The sequence below is a fragment of the Rissa tridactyla genome, chromosome 5 (genome assembly GCF_028500815.1).
Source record: "Rissa tridactyla isolate bRisTri1 chromosome 5, bRisTri1.patW.cur.20221130, whole genome shotgun sequence".
Taxonomy (NCBI): Eukaryota; Metazoa; Chordata; class Aves; order Charadriiformes; family Laridae; genus Rissa; species Rissa tridactyla.
In genome coordinates, this window is record NC_071470.1 from 50001277 (window position 1) to 50017495 (window position 16219).

General features: G+C 45.6%; 1 protein-coding gene across 8 annotated transcripts in view; it reads right to left on the reverse strand.

The window, feature by feature from the left end:
* Window positions 1–2404: 2404 nt before the first annotated feature.
* FAM13A (family with sequence similarity 13 member A) overlaps window positions 2405–16219 on the reverse strand; it is a 135298-nt gene continuing 121483 nt past the window's right edge. For all 8 annotated transcript variants that reach the window (XM_054202355.1, XM_054202354.1, XM_054202353.1 and 5 more), the window contains 5 exons: window positions 13343–13438; window positions 11676–11759; window positions 7481–7677; window positions 6425–6526; window positions 2405–5441 (listed from right to left, as the gene is read on the reverse strand). In XM_054202355.1, coding sequence (XP_054058330.1) covers window positions 5315–5441; window positions 6425–6526; window positions 7481–7677; window positions 11676–11759; window positions 13343–13438 — 606 coding nt within the window. In that variant the 3' untranslated portion in view covers window positions 2405–5314. The remainder of the gene's footprint in view (window positions 5442–6424; window positions 6527–7480; window positions 7678–11675; window positions 11760–13342; window positions 13439–16219) is intronic.

Genomic DNA, 16219 nt, shown 5'->3' on the forward strand with positions numbered 1-16219 from the left:
CTTTTCCAAGTACTGAAAACAGTGCAAAATTGATTTTTTTTACACTTACTCTCTGACAATTTCAGTTCCCCCCCCTTTTTTTTTTTTCCAAAAAGTGGCAAGGAAGAGGAGTTGGTCACAGCAGAGCCAGCTGAGGCTGGGCTAATGTCATTGCACTTTTCTTAAGAAAATAAAAGAGATGCTCAAGTGCAGTTGAGCACTAACGCCACTGTACTTAAGAATAAGCTCCCTCACTTCTTCAGTAGTTACACTCTCCATTTACCACTCTGTATCTGGAAACCAGTTTTATGCATTGTTTAAATGTTTGCCAGGAAAATCCCCCGCAGAAATGGAGCTCTTCTGCCCCTGAAACCTCCCCCCGGCCCAGACCAGAATGTCACCATGTTTAGCATTAATCACCTCATCTGCTCCAAAGCGGGGACCACAGAAGCGGTGAGTAAGGAAAGCAGCCGCGTTTCAAGGAGTGAGAGAGGGATTTAGGGACTCAGCCGCAAGGAGAGGTTTCTCTCTGTACGTGTACGTTTTTGCAGTCAGCCCAGTATCACAAAACACTCGGCAAAGAGCTTGGCAGAGCCGAGCCCTGGTACTGGGCTGGTACCAGGACCAAGCACAGACCTCACCCCCCCACCCCCCGCTGCCCTCCTGCCGCCGCCAGCGAGGGGACGGCTGTGAGCTCCAGCTCCCACGCGGTCCCTGCAGGGGAACCACCGCCCTCTTTCCCGAGGGCCCACCAACACGGCCATCGCTTCCCAGGGCACAACAACGAGGTTGGCCCAGCCCACGAGGGACGCAGCAGGCGCAGGGCCCGGGCTTCGCTCTGGTTCTGCTGATGCTCCTGCTGCCGACAGCACTTTCTGTAACCCATCCAGGGGATGCTGTTGGAATTGGCCTCCTCTCCCAACCCAGGAGGCACTTTCTAAGGGCACCCACTGGGATAAGAGTCTTTTTGCCCTTCAGGAATATGGCAGCAGCCAGCGATAGGAAGGGAGTCACCATTTCCAACGAGTTATCCCACGCTAGGGGGTCAATGAATGCAGCACTTGGTTACAATTTCTAAATGCACGGTTAACTTCCCCATCTGCACATGAGCAAGCAAAGTCCCCTCCTAGGCCTTGGCTTAGAGTAACGAGTCTGGCCCCAGATTCCCTCCCCAGCAGCCAGAAGTCCTTGGATCCCTTCCCTAAGAGATGGGAAACAGAAGGAGTGAAGCTGAAGTAAGCTGACGAACAAGCTGACGCTGACAGCTCTGCACCCTGTGTGTACTCCAAGCCCCAGCTGCTCTCACGCGTGACAAAACCCTCACTGGGCACCCAGCCCCTGGCAGCTCTGCTTCTGCCCGGTTGCCACCAGCCAGCAAGGGCCACCAGTGGCACAGGCAACGGCGCAGCCCCGGGACGGCCCTGCCGACCGGCCAGTGCTGGGCCAGCACCGGCGCAGCCCCACAGACAGGGCGAGCTCAGCCTCTGGGCACCACGGGGACAGTCACGGGCTCCAGCCTGGCTCTGCCTCCGCAGCTCGTTTCAAGCCCGGGTGAACGAATCACCCATCTGCAAAAGGAGGACTCGGGAAGCACCTGAGGCTGCAGCACTGGCCCTGTGAAACGTGCACATACCAGGAATAACAACCGATGTCTTAGCAGAGCGATTAAAAGATAAGATGCTTTAATTTCACTGGCTTTAACATAAACATCCATTATTTGACTGTTTACTCAGGAGTAAACAGAATAAAACCCAATGCAACTTGTAAGAATGACAAGTTTTTCCTCTAGCTTTAACTCTTGCAGTCTTATTTTGTCCACAACTCGTTCATCGCCATCATTTAAATAAACCACAATGATTTATTAAACCGCAAGGTGGTATCACACAGACACGCGTGTCCGACCCGGCCCCAGTGGATGGGAGGCCCAACAGCCCCTACTGCCACCCCACAGCAGACAGCTCCTTCTAGCGACATGGAAACAGGTTGTCTCATACTAAACAGCTTATTTATATCACATAAAGTCAATTTTTGTACAGTACTTCACACCTTTTTAAAACACGGTCTTGTATTTAATGTTCTCCAGTCAATACTCATCGATGTTGGCAGAGACAAATTGTCAAACAGAACGCACAGACGTTGCTGGGATTGACTCAGAGAAGCGTGGCTACTTGTGGCTAGTGAGGAGTCAACTCATCCGTGGGAGATACAAAGACAACATTTTAGTGCTCAGGCCTTGGAGCCGCGCTCCTGTGCAGGCTCGGGAGAGGGGAGTCATCTGCAAACCCAGGACAGAAAGTTGAGCGTTTGTACATGTCTTTCCAGGACTGGAATTTTAAATTTCACTCCTCCACAATGGCCTTTCCTAGCCCTTCCCTTCACAACTAGGTGGATGATGGTTTGGTTTTTTTTTTTCTTTTTTTTTCCCCCCACAGGGAGAGACTTAAGAAGAGTTTAAAAAGAGAGATGGCTAGGTGTGGTTTTTCTTTTTTCTTTTAATGTACAATTTCAGTTAACAGGTTTTGTTACTTTTAGCTTTCAAAGTTCAAAAATATAAACTCTCTAAAGTGCATAATTGTACTTACATTTCATATAAACTATCTGAAATTCTAGCAATATACCATGTAAACAGCGATAACTAAGCATCAGAAAATGCTACAATCTCATCAGTTTAAAAATAAAATGGACTGTTCCCTACATATCATTTATCAAGATTTGTCAGGGGCAAAACCCAGCAAAACAGATAATTTATCAGTACACAGTGCAAACAGGCTTTTAAAAATAAGCAGAGAAAAACATACCCCGGGAAGCCTCGGCCCACTGGAAAAATGTTTGACTGCGGAGAAAGGGCAGAAACCGCTTCTCTGTCCATATGACGATGTCCAGGCCCAAATTCAGCAAAGCACCCGAGCTCCAGGCCATCGTAATTCAGCAACAGCCCAAAGGCAGACCAGCCCGAGGCACACGCTCCCCACACGCGCGTTTTTGCCTTGCTGAACTGGGCCCGAACACCACCAAACTGAGCCAGTGTGAAGGACTTTTTGGTAACCTAACATCCTTTCTCACCCCACACTTCTACTAGCAGAGTGACACCGCAGACGGTTTGGCTCAGCTGCGATACCCAAAATTACTAGCCCAGAGCTGACTCTGGGCTCTAAGAGGAAGAGCCCGTAAGCCGGCTGCAGGACGAAGGCACAGCGCTCATTCCCTGGGCTGTCCCCACGTTCAGAGAGGGGTTTACCCTGGTCAGGCTTCCCTTCCAGTCAAACATCTTCAAAAGCGGTTTTTGAGCCCGTTTGTCAGCCCAGTTAACACCTTCAAAGGCTGAGTTTTGCAGAGGAACAGCCCCACACCCCTCAAGCGATGGAAATTCAGCATCTCTGAAGAGCCAAGGGCCGGGTCAGCACACAAGTCCTCTGGACTCTTTGGAAATAATGAAGTTCAGTCTTCACTGACTTTACATAGAAAGGGCAATTCTGCAATCAGTGAAAAAACCCAGCCACCTGGGAGCCCCCCTCCTAAGTGCTTTCACTAACGCACGCACATCGGTGCCTTACCCATCCAGACCAGTAACGGGCATGTGCAAAGGAGAAGGTTGCCTTTGAAGTGTTTCTGGGATCCTGAAGTGACGGAAACACCCTCAGCATCAGTTTTGGCAAGAATTAACACAGCACAAATGGCAAGTGGAAGGGGGTAAGTCTAAGTACCACAACCCAAATGTATCTACTTGTGAGCCCACTTGCCCATATAAAGAAGGAAGGGGAAGAAGTTGTTCTGGGGGTCCTCTTCGTGCCTCCTCCAGCGCGACTTGCGTGAGGCGCTGACAGCTGGCACTGCATTTGATCTCAGCCGTTTGGCTTCTGCACGTCAGCTGCCCAGGGCATCAATGCAAAAGAAAGCATTACAGAAATGCTTTCCCTGGGACACCAGGGTCTGGGACATCATCCCTGGCCCAGGGCAGAGCGAGCTGGAGCACACCAGACCCTGGAGTGGGAGTCCCAGGTGGTCCAGGACTGCAGAACTGTGAGCCCTCAGCTACCCGGTGCATTCCTGAATGTGCTGCCTTTCACTCCTTCAGGCAGCAGCTGAATCAGGTGTCCCAGGACTTTTTTTTCTGAAAGTCATAAACAAATTTGAAAACACTGACTTGTCAAAGCTTGCACCTGAGACACAGGCCCTTTCCACAGGCAGAGCTCGGCTCTCGGCTTTCAGTTCCCTGCAGCATCCTCTGCGCTGAAATACCACCTATACACACCGGGAAGAAAAGACCATCCTCTGATGCCACCATCACAGTGTCATTGCTGCAGCCCACATAAGCCTGACTGTCAGCGTACACAAAAGAAGAAAATTTAGGCTAGTGAGTATGTATGACAGCCACGTGGGCTGTTCAGCTCAGACTCTTACATTTGTATCAGATGATGAAGCACACGTACTAATGGGGTGGGTCTTCCAGATATCTTCCAGGTTTATTGACACCAGACATTTAACTGATCAGCTACCAAAACCCCAAGGGATTCTGACTTAAAGCTTTTAAAACCTCTTTTCTTCCCAGTTGCCCAAACATGGTCATAATGTTACAGTATCACCTTCCAAGCAGAACAAGCTGGAAAGAACCTTGCTGCACAGCTCATTTTCCTTTGCTATCCCAAACAGATGTAGGTACTTTCTTCTACTTCAATTGAATTGGCCATCAAAAAAGTGGGAAGAAAACCCAACTCAAGCCTGGGCAAAACTGTAACTCAAACCAGCTCTGGGTAATGACTGAGAGATTCTTACAGCATTTATCTAGAGCAACAGAAGATGCTAGACTCCAAACAGTCAGGCCAAAAGTCTGAGCAAATCTCTACTGCAGCTGCAAGAGAACAGTCTTGGCGCTATCTGACCTGTGCCTTCACATGAGACCAGTCAGGGCACTTGCCTGTTAAACTAAAGTAGAAGCTATTCGATGATTTAATCACTAGTCATCCTACTTTGCCTCTTGCTATGATATCCCGGGAAAACAGAATAGCATGGCTGGCTTTGATATTCTAAATATTACAGGATATGTAAGCAAATCAAAACAGAAGGATCCCTTCAGTGCAGTCACTGAGCGCAGTGTCATGTCTCCTACACTGGCAAACTCCATTTCGGGCATCAGGCCTGGAGAACGAGTGGGCAACAGCAAGTGTAGAGAGTGATGGAAAGTCATCTTTCCTCCCCCTCCCGCCTCTGGGAATGGCCTTTCAGTTCCCAGGGAGCTCCTCAGCCTCCCCAGCCAGGCTCCCGCTGCATCCACTTCACGCATTTGTCCATTTGGTGCTCTCTCTTCTTTGTTTACTGGCAAAAACAATCTCTTCCTTTACATGATCTTGGAGCTAATATCTCTTTTACTGATCAGGACCTCCAGCAGCCTCAGCTTGGCCTTAATCTGCTTGTATTCGTTGTATTCTTCAGCCATAGGAGTGCGGTCTTCTTTTTGCACGTTCCTAGTGGGAGTAAAAGCAGGTCATGAGGATTTCTGTAACAGGACGTCCTCCCTCAGCAGCCTCCCTCCGTCCCTCAACAAGACCAACAAAGCAGCTTCTCTCCACTCCCCATCGGGGAACAAAACCAAAACTTTAATCCTTTGAGGGAAAAAAAGAGAGGGGCAAAACCCCTGCTCCAACAAAGTGTGGGACACTTGTGTATTGAGGCTGAACACAATCCCACAGTTTCAAATGCAAAACCTTATTTGAAAGCACGTCCTACTTCTCTGAAATTGTCAGCCTCTACACAACAGTTGAAGAAAAGACAGGAGAGCCCTTTTCCGTTTCAGAAGCCACCTGAATGTCAGCCTGCTAGCATGGCAAAATAAAATACAGCTTCTCCTGGCTTGGCACCATATCACTTACATGAACAGGCACGCTTGTGAAAAGGAAGAAGATATCTGAACAGATCTCTCTCAGCTTACATGGAACTCTCAAGTTTTCAGTGATTTTTACAAGAACCTTTAAGGATGACAGCTGGTGGCAAGAAACTAACAAGATAATTTAAGCATATAAATATATTAAAGCATTCTACAGGCTCATTTTCTGAAAATGATAAATCCAGCTACACATACTTGTTAAACTAGTGTCTGAATACCTACAGACAAGCAAGAATAGGACAGAAATCTAAACATACATCATTAGGAAAAACCCCAATTATTCTACCACTGAGAAACTCTTCCACCGTTCCTGTCAGTTGTGCTAGAAGCAGCTGAATTTTCACAATCTGTACTTTTGCTTCCCACTGCTTGTGGTTCCTAGAGTTTGGGGGAGGGGGGAGTAATTAATTTTAATGGGCAACTGTAATGAATGTGGGTAAAACACCGATGATGAAGAAATATGTAATAGTGAGTTCCAGTAACTTTCCATATTTGGAGGTCTTTGTAGATGCCAAACAGATTAAAAGTAGCTGAAGGACAGAGAGACGGCTGAGATATTATTACCTTCCATTTTGTCGGAAAAAATTATCTTCAAAGTCTCTCAATTTTTTTCTGATTCGCTTTTTTTCTTCCCTGACTTCTTGGAGCTGCTCTAACAGTTCAGGGCTGTTGGGTTTAAATATAAACAAGATTATACATATGTACACAATTATAACAGGAAACATACAGTAACTCCACAAATGTATGGTTGTACCTATGCCAAGCAATGGAGCTGCTCCTGCAAGCCGGTCTGGCAACCTGATGTTACTTGAAACAAAAAGCTCTCTGAATTTAGTTCAGCAAAACAATCCTAGAGTTAAGTTGAAGCCTCTAAGGAGGTCAAGGGCATATTTTGCAGTTCACCATTAACTTCTGTGAAACTCAATTGCTGAAAGAGGGTAGATTTAGATTAGATTTAGGAGAAATTCTTTACTGTGAGGGTGGTGAGGCACTGGCACAGGTTGCCCAGAGAAGAAGCTGTGGATGCCCCATCCCTGGAAGTGCTCAAGGCCAGGCTGGATGGGGCTTTGAGCAGCCTGGTCTAGTGGGAGGTGTCTCTACCCACGGCAGGGGGGTTGGGACTAGATGATTTTTCAGGTCCCTTCCAACCTGAACTGTTCTATGATTCTATAAGATGGGTCTGGTTTTGGTGACTTCTATAGAATCAAGAATCAATGGCCATGACTTAAAGCTACCACCTACGTGCACTTCCACCAGACCTAGGTGCTTAAGATTAGCAAAGCTAGTTCAAACTTGACCTCTCCAAAACCTGAAAAACCTTGTCGAGTACAGGGTTGTTTACGTGATAAAGCCTTGCCACTGGTGAAGTGGAGCTTCACTGGTGAAGTGGAGGTAGTGTTAAGATTCCAAGGATACAGAAGCCAAATATCAGTATCGGAACAAGGTAGTTTCTTCCCAAACCTTTCATATGAGGGTCTAATGCATTTAAAAATAAAAGGCAAAAACTTCTGACTCAGAACATAAATGTAAAAAAAATTAAAATCTAGACACTTTGCTGACAAATAAAATGCTATCTTAGCAAGAAATAACTTTTTGAAGCTGCCTGCGAATTCAACATACATGGATGCTTCATGAAGATTTGAAAGCCCCATATCCTGATTGCTCCTAGATGGCATCTTATCATCCACCGGGGAAACAAAGCCGTCAGCATCATCTTCTAGTTGATCCAAGAAGCTACGCACGTTGAAATCTGTTTTCATGGTAATGGTGAAATCTGGCTTCACATTGCTGTCCTCCTCGGACCCCTCCTCTTCCTCCTACAGAGAGGGACAGAGCACCCCCGTAACGGAATAGGTTACTGCTTCCCTTCTCAGAAAAACAGGTACCTCCTTTCACCACATGCACTGGGGAACGGGTATGAAACGAAGTGGACAGGCAGAGCAAGCACTTCAATTGCTAAGCAATACAGGACACCAGAAGACCACCAGTAAGACACCCTATACCCAAAGCATGTCAGAGAAACTGCCACCACCAAACTCAGACTGGTTAAGGAGACAGAAGCCAACAAAACTGCGTGAAAAAATACCTGGGGTTCTTAGCAACCTGTTGCCTTAGTTTATGTATTCTCATGTAAATAAAAACACTTACAGTCATTATGCATACTGCCTAAAGCATACCAGCCATCCTCTGTGTTTCCCTAACAAATACACCTGGCAGCATAAAGATTGCCAGATTAAAATGTGAAATATTCTCTCAATAGATGCAGCTCAACAGCTCTCTCTAATGGCTGAACGCAAGACCTCAAATGTCTGTACAATGGTACCAATGAGCTCAGATCAGTCCTTCAGTGGCGCAAATGTGGGATATGATTGACTGTAAAAGGATTGCTGCTCCTGGCATCAGCTCTGTACCATTTAGCTGGAATACACTAAAAATTGGAGTGGAAACAATCTGCCCAGTGCAATTTCCCCAAAGTACACTGATGGATGGGTTGCGTTCAAAGTTTTTGCAAAATTTATAGGCACAAGATTTGGAAGTCTCTGCTGCACTTGGTACTTGCTAATTCATAGTGTTCTCAATTGCAGGGCTTGTCCTGTAACACTGTCCAGAAATCATTTGGGTTTCCAGGGAACAGGGCCCAGTTTTCTCTCACTTACAGAGGCATTTCTAGAAGGCACTTTTCAACCTTAATATAAGGAATGAGCATTAGAGGGAGATAGTAAACGGACAGTCTCTTAAATACGTATGCATGTGTATATATATTTATTTTACTACCGTGTAACTCTAGCCAGGAAGGATCTAAGCACATGCATACCTTTAAAAGCTTTTGGAAGGCTAATATCACTGAAGTTTTCAAGTGCATACAAAAATATATTGTTGCACTGGGACCAAAAGAAGCCATTTTCTTCACTTTTTTCCCCATGTGATTTCTTGTGAATAGTTCAATTATTCCTAAGAGATTGGTCCCATATTTCAAGCAAAAGGGAGAAAGTAACACTAGGACCTGGCATAGTCCCATTAAATCCGCAAAGTCAATAATTTTATAAATGCATACATTTACATGAAATCAGAGTCTGCCCAGAGTTTTTCTTTTTGTGTTAAAGCTCTAGGCCATGAAAATGCAATGCAAAGCCACAGGCTGAGGATTACAACCAAGATGGAGGCTTGAGGATGAAAAAACAGATTAGCTGGGAAGAAGTTTTCAGTAATAACAATAATAAAAGATACAGAGAAGTCTGAAAAAAAATCTCAGGAAAATCAGCAGGGAACTTGTGAAAGTTAAAGCAATATTTAGCATATGGTTAGGTAAGACCGTTTATCCAGACGTTAACTACGCAGTTTAAACAGAAGGCATAAAACAGCAGCCAGGTACTGTCCTTAAACCCTGCGAACAACTTCAGGCTGGGCTGGGGAGGGCAGACTGCCGCTCACTGACATCTACCAGTCCCCAGCCATGCTGTCCTGCCCTGCCAGGTCAGGGCAACTAGGACCGAAGCAGGAGAACACCAATCCTGCTGTGGCAGGAAGGAGGATTCGCTAAATCAATCTAAGCAGTAAAACCAGCACGCTTTATTTTAGGGGAATCTCTCCAGCAGCAAAGGAGGAGCTCCCGTGCCCTTTCCTGGGAGAGCAAGTTGCTTCTGGATTCCCCTTCTGGAGAGAAAGGAAAGGGACAATTTTCCCAAGCAGCGTGACAAACTGCTCCCGAGGACAGATGCAAAGTGTCTTCCCCACAGATGTCCATGAGCCCGTCTTGCTTGCCTCACTCCAGGGCACCAGTGCGCTGCCCAAGCCAGCCAGGATGACTCTGGCCCAGAGCTCAGGAACAAGCCTCCTGCCAACAGAAGCCCGTGGGAGGAAAAGACAGTGTAGAAATTTCACTTGTTTAGACCTCAGTGCCAAAACACTACATCTGGCTGTCACAAGACCTCTTAAAGCATTTTGCTGCTTAAAATGAAGGAGCAAATTAAAAGGATTCTTAGTGAGAACTCCAATGGAAACGGCCAAGGCCTTCACCTTAAACAAGTCTCATGCGGGAATCTTATTTTAAACCTGCACTGGCATTTACACCTCAAACCAGAATGATCTTCATTGACTAGATCCATTCGGCTTGCACCTGCTTGGATCTTTAGGCAACCATGAGACATTTACGTTTTCCAGAGTTATGAATATAAAATCTCTAGTGCATCCCATCATCAGCTCTCCCAGCAAGCAAGCTTCCCAAGGTTTGTTTCAACACAGACGATATTCAAGATATTGTACCCAAATGTTTGGTAAGGCTTCTCCTCAAATGTCCTTTCAAGCTTTTATCCAACTCTCCTAAATGCTTAAAAAAGAAGAAAAAAGAAGAAAAAAAAAGAAAAAAACCCCCAACATTGTCAGGACCCATGAAGATCAGTAGTGCTCTGCCCATAGTGGACCTATGCAGGGGCTAAGTTTTGAGGCCTTTTGGCAATTTGCTCTCTTTGGTTTTGAGTGGACTTCAGTGCAAAGCTGCCACATGCAGCTTCACAGGGCCCCACTTAACCATTAACAGGCATGTAAGTGTTAAAGGGCTTAAGGCTGTCACCCTGATCTTCGGTCAGACACCTCTCAAGGTTTGTACTCCCTGCAGGACACTGACGCAGCACCAGCCACGCTGGTCATCACAGATCGCCATAACTTACATAGCTGTAAGTTTTGACCCTGGGTGCATGCACAGGTGAAAAACAGAAGACACACTAAGAGATAAAAAACCAAACCAAAACAAAGAAAAATTCACTACTACTGCAGATTTGATCCAGCAGTTTTCTAGAAAATGCTGAGAGCTTGGTGGTGATTAACCCGCCTCCCACAGCAGCTTAACACCTTCAGTCTGCAATCTGGTTTTGATGAATATATGCCTTGAATAGCCCATTAATATACAATCTACTGTAATTGCCTAATAACCAAATCACCTTGCATGTCTAGTTCTGCAGTATTTACACCATTAACCAACCTCAGTCTGGATAATGGATAAATGACCCAAGTGTGTTGAAGCAATTTTTTCCCGTTACATTGCAGGGGTAATAAAAGCAAGCCAGGGCCCAGCTCCATGCTGTGTGTCCTCGTCAACCATCGGACTTCCCTTCTCAGGAGAAGGCGGCTCAACGTGGTAGCAGCCTTCACCACCAAAAATTACTTCTGTGCAGCAGCATGAGAAAGAAACATGACAATCCTGCCATCCAAATCTGACCAAGTGTTAACTAGCAGAACTGAGTTGTTCTTACTTTCATTCTCATGTGACTTGGTTAGAAATACCCTTCACAAGGTGGTGACAAAGCGTCCTGGGTAAAATAAGCATGTGAATGGGAGTAGGTATGGGTCCTGTAAGTGCCCCGGTTGGCTCCACGTGTGAGTGTTAGTTTTGTGAGAGCTCATTCCTGCCATGGTGCTGTGTGCAAGCCACAGAGCTTTGGAGTGAGAGAAACTACCGCAAAACAAGTTAGTGTCATTAAAAAGAAAGGAGGAAAGCAAGAAAAAAGCAAGGTACAAAGGTAATTGTGTTTGATTTTTTTTTTAGAAAGCAAAATAAATATATTATGTGCAGGCGGAGGGGGAAGGAAAAGGACGGGAAAGAACGCAAAGCCAAGGAAAAACTGTAGTCTTATCTACAACAAGGGAAGAATTTGATCAGAACTGGTGAGGCTTAAAGCAGCTACTGACTTTTCAGGAGGACACTGCAAAAAATCAACACTGATGGGAAAAAAAAAAATCAATCAATCATTCTCTTTCATTGGTATAAGGGGAAAATTGATGCAAATTGAGCAATTAGTTAGCAGCTGGAGGTCTTCACCTTTATCTCCTTGAAGAAGGAAGCTGTTTCACCCTCGATAATTGGCTGCAGCAAAGGGCTTCTCCGCTTGCTGGAGGGGGAACCCTGTGACAGGTGTTAACAAGTATGTTACATTATGAACCCCTTTCTCCTCCACCACCTGCTCTCAGCTCATTCTCACCCACACATTCACTCTTAGCTCATCACTGGACCATCAGGAGCAATCTATTTCCTAAGGAAGAAGAACATGCCTGGCAAACCCCCTGAACCTTAGGCTGTTTTCTCTCAGGATGTTGCTTAGCAAGGGGACATGACTGCCAAACACTTTTAAGAAAAAGCCTTGGATGCTGGAATACTAGCTGGGCAGGAACTACAAAATAAAGGCTGCAAGAAAATAATCCCCAGCCCGAGGCCCATACAACACACCCCATTTGGTTGGGTCTCCAGAGCTACACTGTAAGCCCAGCTAGACTCTCCAGGCTGGCTTTCCAGGAGCCTGATTTCCCACTGAGATGCCTAATGATGTAGCGATGGATTTTCAAATGTATCCTGCGTCTGCACGAGCTTCTCGCTGTTCTCAGCGAGAAGCTGGGGAAAGCCAGTCTTGTCTTCTCTTCTGCTAGCCACCATGCAATTTCAGCTTTGTGTCTGAACAGGACCCGAGCTCTCTTTTGAGAGCTTTGTATTAAACTGCCCAATGCACAGCTACACCGTTTCTTCCTTCTTGATTGCCAAGCACTGTCTTCACAGCACACATTTTGGGGAGTACTTTGCACATTCAAAGAGGAATAGCTTTTTGTTTTGTTTTAACTACAGGACCACCTCCCACTATTTGCAGAAAAAAACCCCACTTCTGAGTGCGACTGCAATGAGTAATGCTGTGTCAGTCCATTCACTTCACTGGCAGTCTACGAAAAGTGGCCAGCATATGAGCACTGCTAGGAAACAGCAAAAAAAAAAAAAAAAAAAAGTAAAGGATCATACATGACAGACAGAGTAAACAGGAACCATGATAAAACAATTATCTTTCTATAGACAGGCTAAAAGTATTCTGTGTGTATTTTTTAGACCAAATAATTTTTAAAAAGTGGCCTACACAATTTGTCTAAAATCAGACATAGTGCATTTGCTCCCTAGAGGGGTGCACTGGATTCCTTGCTGGTGGCAGTGCCTCCTTGCCAATGCACCACCTTGAATGAGGGAATATCCACCACTTGCAGGAACTCTTTAATACAAAAGAAGTGTTAAGAGACGGTTGGCCCTTTCTCTCAGCCGGGGAGACTGACATCTTCTATGGGACCCATACAAGTCTGTGTTCCTGACATACAATCCTGCATAACCAAGCAGCATGGAAGACCTACAGCTCAGAGTGGATTGGTAAGGAAAGGGAAGTGAGGCTGTAGCCAAACACAAGATGATGAAATAACAGCAGCAGCCCAATGGAAAGGAGAAACAACACAAGGTGAGATGTGCCCCATGGCTCATCAGGAGGCACTAGAGTCCCTGGAGCAGCTTTGCCCGACTTCAGTATATGGTGTGTCATTGACTCATTCATTTGCTTGGTCTTTGAGTGATAAGGGAGGCTGGGACTTGGCCTTAGTGACTGTGTGGTATGCGAAAGTGTGGTGATTCCTGTTTCCTCAGCTCCAAAACAAAAAAAATAGCCCCCAAAAGAATGCTCTACTCACGATGATAGGGATGGTGTTGGCTCTGGAGAGGATCTGCTTGACCAAGCGATACCTGTCATACAATGGCTTCATCACCTGTCGTTCATTTTTGGTAACCTGAAAAGGAAAAAGAAGCGAGACCCATGAAGCCTGCAGCAGATAGTCTACTCTACAATGCACGTGCCTGTGATCGCTGTCAGTCAGAGGGGGCTTGAAGGGAAGGGAATTTCATGAGGATGACAGGTTAGCAGCATTAGCCCTGAAACTGGTAATGCAAGTGCCTGTGTATGTCATTGCATCTCCTGTCCCAGGGGCCAGATGAAGCAGCACCCAAGCTGTGGAGTGTCTTGTAATGTGGACATATGAGACAGGTGGTTTAAATGACCAACCCAGGTATCATACATCCACAGCACAAAATGACCCATAGAGGCAGCTGTCTGTGCTTGTAATCACGTCTACTATTTTAAGGCACAACATGAGGTTTCCCACCCTTATTCTTGTGGCTGGGAGCTCAGAGGCAGTGTTAATGACCCAGAAAAAGAGAAAGGAGCTGCAATGACTGGATACTGCAATGAAAGGAGACTTCCCCAGGGTAGGTTAAACTATGGATTTCACAAAAGATGACTTTCTGGCTTTGCTATTCCTCTTAATTTCCTGTCCAAGCCATCAGTTCTTCATCTTTTTAATCCCCTACCCTTCTGCGCCACCCTTCCTCCCAGTCAACCTTGCTGGGGAGAAGTTACCACAAAGCTGAGAAGGGATGAAGGTGCCAGGGCTGTGTGGCATAGAGAAGACAGAATAGTGCTGTGATACCCACCCCAAGCCTTCCATACATTGCTCTGTCCCTAACTTCATTCCTCCTAGCTGTGTGTCGTGCTCCCTCCTCAGTTTGAGAGTGTTGCAAACTGTGAGTGTTCATTTCTGTTCTTCTTTTAGATCCAAGCTAAACTGAAAATCTCAGCAGCACTGACAGTGCAGGAGAAGGGAAGACCTAGCAGACAGCAGTTAGTGTGGGAAAGCAAAGGTCTGGCCAGCTAAGTACTAGTTGTGAGGAAGTTGGGTTTTATCTCTTCAATGCTTGTTTTCTAACCCTGTTGTAACAAAACAAACAAAATACTCAGTAGAACCAACCTGGTCATCATCTTTCTTTGTATTCAGCACTGTCTGACCCACATTCTATGACTGTCCTTCCAATTAGATCTTTTGTCTAACTTTAGATTATAAAGCTCTTATGAGGGGAAGCTTTAACTGATTCTGATGTCATGCCTATCTTCCTCAAAGCTTTTTACTGCTGCTGATCATCAGAGCATCTGAACAGCTGCCATAAAAAAAAATCAACATCAACCCCTAGCAAGCTTTGTACAGTCTCCCTTTCTCCAACAGAAATAGGAGGGAAGGCAATACAGGTTGAGACAGAGAGGAAGTTTTAAAATTAGCTGTATTTTATTTTGTCTACGGTTGACTTTCACTGGAGTGAGCTTTCTAAAGCTTTCACATCTTCCCTCCGGAGCAGTAGAGGGTGTTGGTTCGCAAGGGGCAGAAGAGCCGTAAGTATTGCCAGGAGTGGGACTGGCAGGGATGAACTCCTAAGAATCTGGAGGTAGCGTTGATAACCTCTTGATAACCAAGCCTATTTCCTATGCTGGGGGCAGACCAACAGGGAGGAAAAAGAAGGAAGACCTTTTTTCCCTTTCTAGGTTTAATGCAAACATCCCCAAGCCTGATAAGGGGCATATAGATGGGCAGTCAGAGCTCTAGGGCCTGCACGTCCCACACCTCCAAAGTGCAGGCTGGCTCCAATATCGGATAGCCTCAAGCTGGCTGTTTGTTGAGTAAGCAGCTCGCGTGGATTAGAGGGATGTGAGCAGCATCAAACAATTCAGTCAGTCCTCTCTGTATTGAGTTTCATGTTGACGCGTTGGCATTCAACTGCACTGGTTAGCAAGTTGCCTCCAACTTAGGACATTTCTTTGCAACCAATCAAGCATACAAGTGGAGAAACCGAGTGGCCTCTCTCTCTCTATATATATGCATTATCTTGTTCCTAGCTTTACTAGGTTAGCAGTTAGTAGAACAGGAGGCACGCTACTATTGTCGGCTCAGTCTGTTACTTAAAAAAACCCAAAGGACTATCCTGAGGCTGAGAACCAAACCTTCAATTAATGACATTTCAAAGTCAACAAATAGAATCTTAGAATGGTTTGGGTTGGGAGGGACCTTAAAGATCATCTAGTTCCAACCCCCCTGACATGGTTCTGTACAGAAAAACAAACATAAGCCTTGGAATGAGCAAAAAATCCTTAGGTATGTTGACGAATGGAAAAAATAAATAACATGCTTCAGTATCTGAATATCAGTATGGAGGAAGAACACAGTGAATTAATTTAGGCATTGAATTTAAGTGTATGGGGCCTGAGTCAGCCCTGCAGACTTACACCAGCACACTTAACAGAAAGCAGACTCTGAACGAAAACGTTTAGCACATGGGCAAACTGTCTCACTAGGTAAACACAAGTCATACCAGCAAAACCTGAGTATACTTTGGGAGAACATCAAAATGCAAAAAGACTGTTGGAATAATGGAGCCTTTGACACAACTCTGGGGCACACTCCACATGGCAAAAGAGCAGCAGCTGAGGAACAGGCTGTTGCTTGCATTGTTAGAGCAGCTCGAGAATTTCTGCAGAGATGGACTTTTTGGCTTAACTGAAACAGTTCAGTTTCACCTTTGCAGGTTCATCTATCACTGGTGCAGAAAGACCCAGTTGCACAACAAATCTGAGCTCCATTGTTTTTCTAGTTCAGTTAAATATCTTTAAGAAAAAAAAAAAAAAAACACTTGGCTGAACTATCCCCATTCTCCTCAAGCTCTCAGTACTTTTCCACTGCTGCAGTGCC